The sequence below is a fragment of the Lottia gigantea genome, assembly GCF_000327385.1.
Source record: "Lottia gigantea unplaced genomic scaffold LOTGIsca_2500, whole genome shotgun sequence".
In the NCBI taxonomy this organism is placed as follows: Eukaryota; Metazoa; Mollusca; class Gastropoda; family Lottiidae; genus Lottia; species Lottia gigantea.
In genome coordinates, this window is record NW_008708754.1 from 1 (window position 1) to 1195 (window position 1195).

General features: G+C 32.2%; 1 protein-coding gene across 1 annotated transcript in view; it reads left to right on the plus strand.

Annotated features, from left to right (window-relative positions):
- Positions 1-204: 204 nt before the first annotated feature.
- LOTGIDRAFT_176672 (hypothetical protein) overlaps positions 205-1195 on the plus strand; it is a gene marked incomplete at both ends in the record, with an annotated part of 3587 nt that continues 2596 nt past the window's right edge. Inside the window, 2 exons of the mRNA XM_009055804.1 lie at positions 205-298; positions 1090-1188. Coding sequence (XP_009054052.1) covers positions 205-298; positions 1090-1188 — 193 coding nt within the window. The remainder of the gene's footprint in view (positions 299-1089; positions 1189-1195) is intronic.

A 1195-nucleotide genomic window follows, 5' to 3' on the forward strand; every position in this document is an offset into this window, starting at 1 on the left:
TTAGAAAATACTTCAAATCGGTAAGATACAATTGCTTTTCTTCTTATAATACCTCATAAACCTTTTTATGCCGGCTCTATTATGATTTTTCTTTTTACCCTTCAACGAATGGGGTACATGAAGTCTTCGTTAGGAAAGACTACATGTATATGAGAATATATATAAGATAATATATGTGATTTTTATTTCGTTTTTCATTTTCAGTGTTTTGGCAAATTACGCTCTCTATCACTTAGTTTTAGACCGTGCTAAAATCCTTACAGATTTATTTCGAGATATATCACAAGATTATGAAACGGTAAAACTTTTTAAAATTCCAATATTTTGTTTCTTTGTAATAATTATAACATTTTGATCTAGCATCCGATTAATCTAGTACATGAGTTTTCAACATTCTATTACTTGTTATATAATCCTTGATCGACTGCATTACCCCCTCCCCTCTATTTTTGATTTTCCTTAGATTTCTTTTTCATGATGGAGAATATAGCCTGGCTGAATAGAACGACGTAAAATATAATTCTCCAGCTGTGATGATCGTCTTAGTGATTTGGGATTGGTTTAAACTAAATATTATGTTAAATGAATTGGAAAACGTCCGTCGCATTTTGGAATTTTCACAATGCCACTTCCCCCCTTTTTTTTTAGCCAATCAAGTTTTCAATCAGAAATTTGCTACGGTTCCGTCAGCTGTATCTATTAGTAAGATCTGCCTAATTACTGACTTCCTAAATATTGCCTTTTTTTCAAGGTCTTGTCTGGAACAGCCAGCGCTCGCGACAGGTTTAGGACTTGTGTATCATATGTACAGAATCATGCCGGTCATGGTGTAGGCAGACTGTTCATAGATGAAAATTTTGACGAAGCTTCTAAGCTGACAGTTTGTATCTTATTATATTTTTCTAATATTCTCACACATTCATTACCTTTACTGTAACTTTATATTACCAAAATTAGATTATACCTTCTACTCCTGTCTTCTTACCTTACATGACTATGTTCAAAATATTGCAAGGTCTCAAACCCAAAGAAATTTCAATTATAAAAGTAGCATCTTAATATCTAAATTCATGTCAATGTTGTTTTAAGGCTCAAGAAATGATAGAAAATTTACGACAAGCGTTTTTTGAGTTATTAACAGAATTAGATTGGATGGATTCTGATACAAGAGAATTGGCCAGAGTTAAGGTAATAC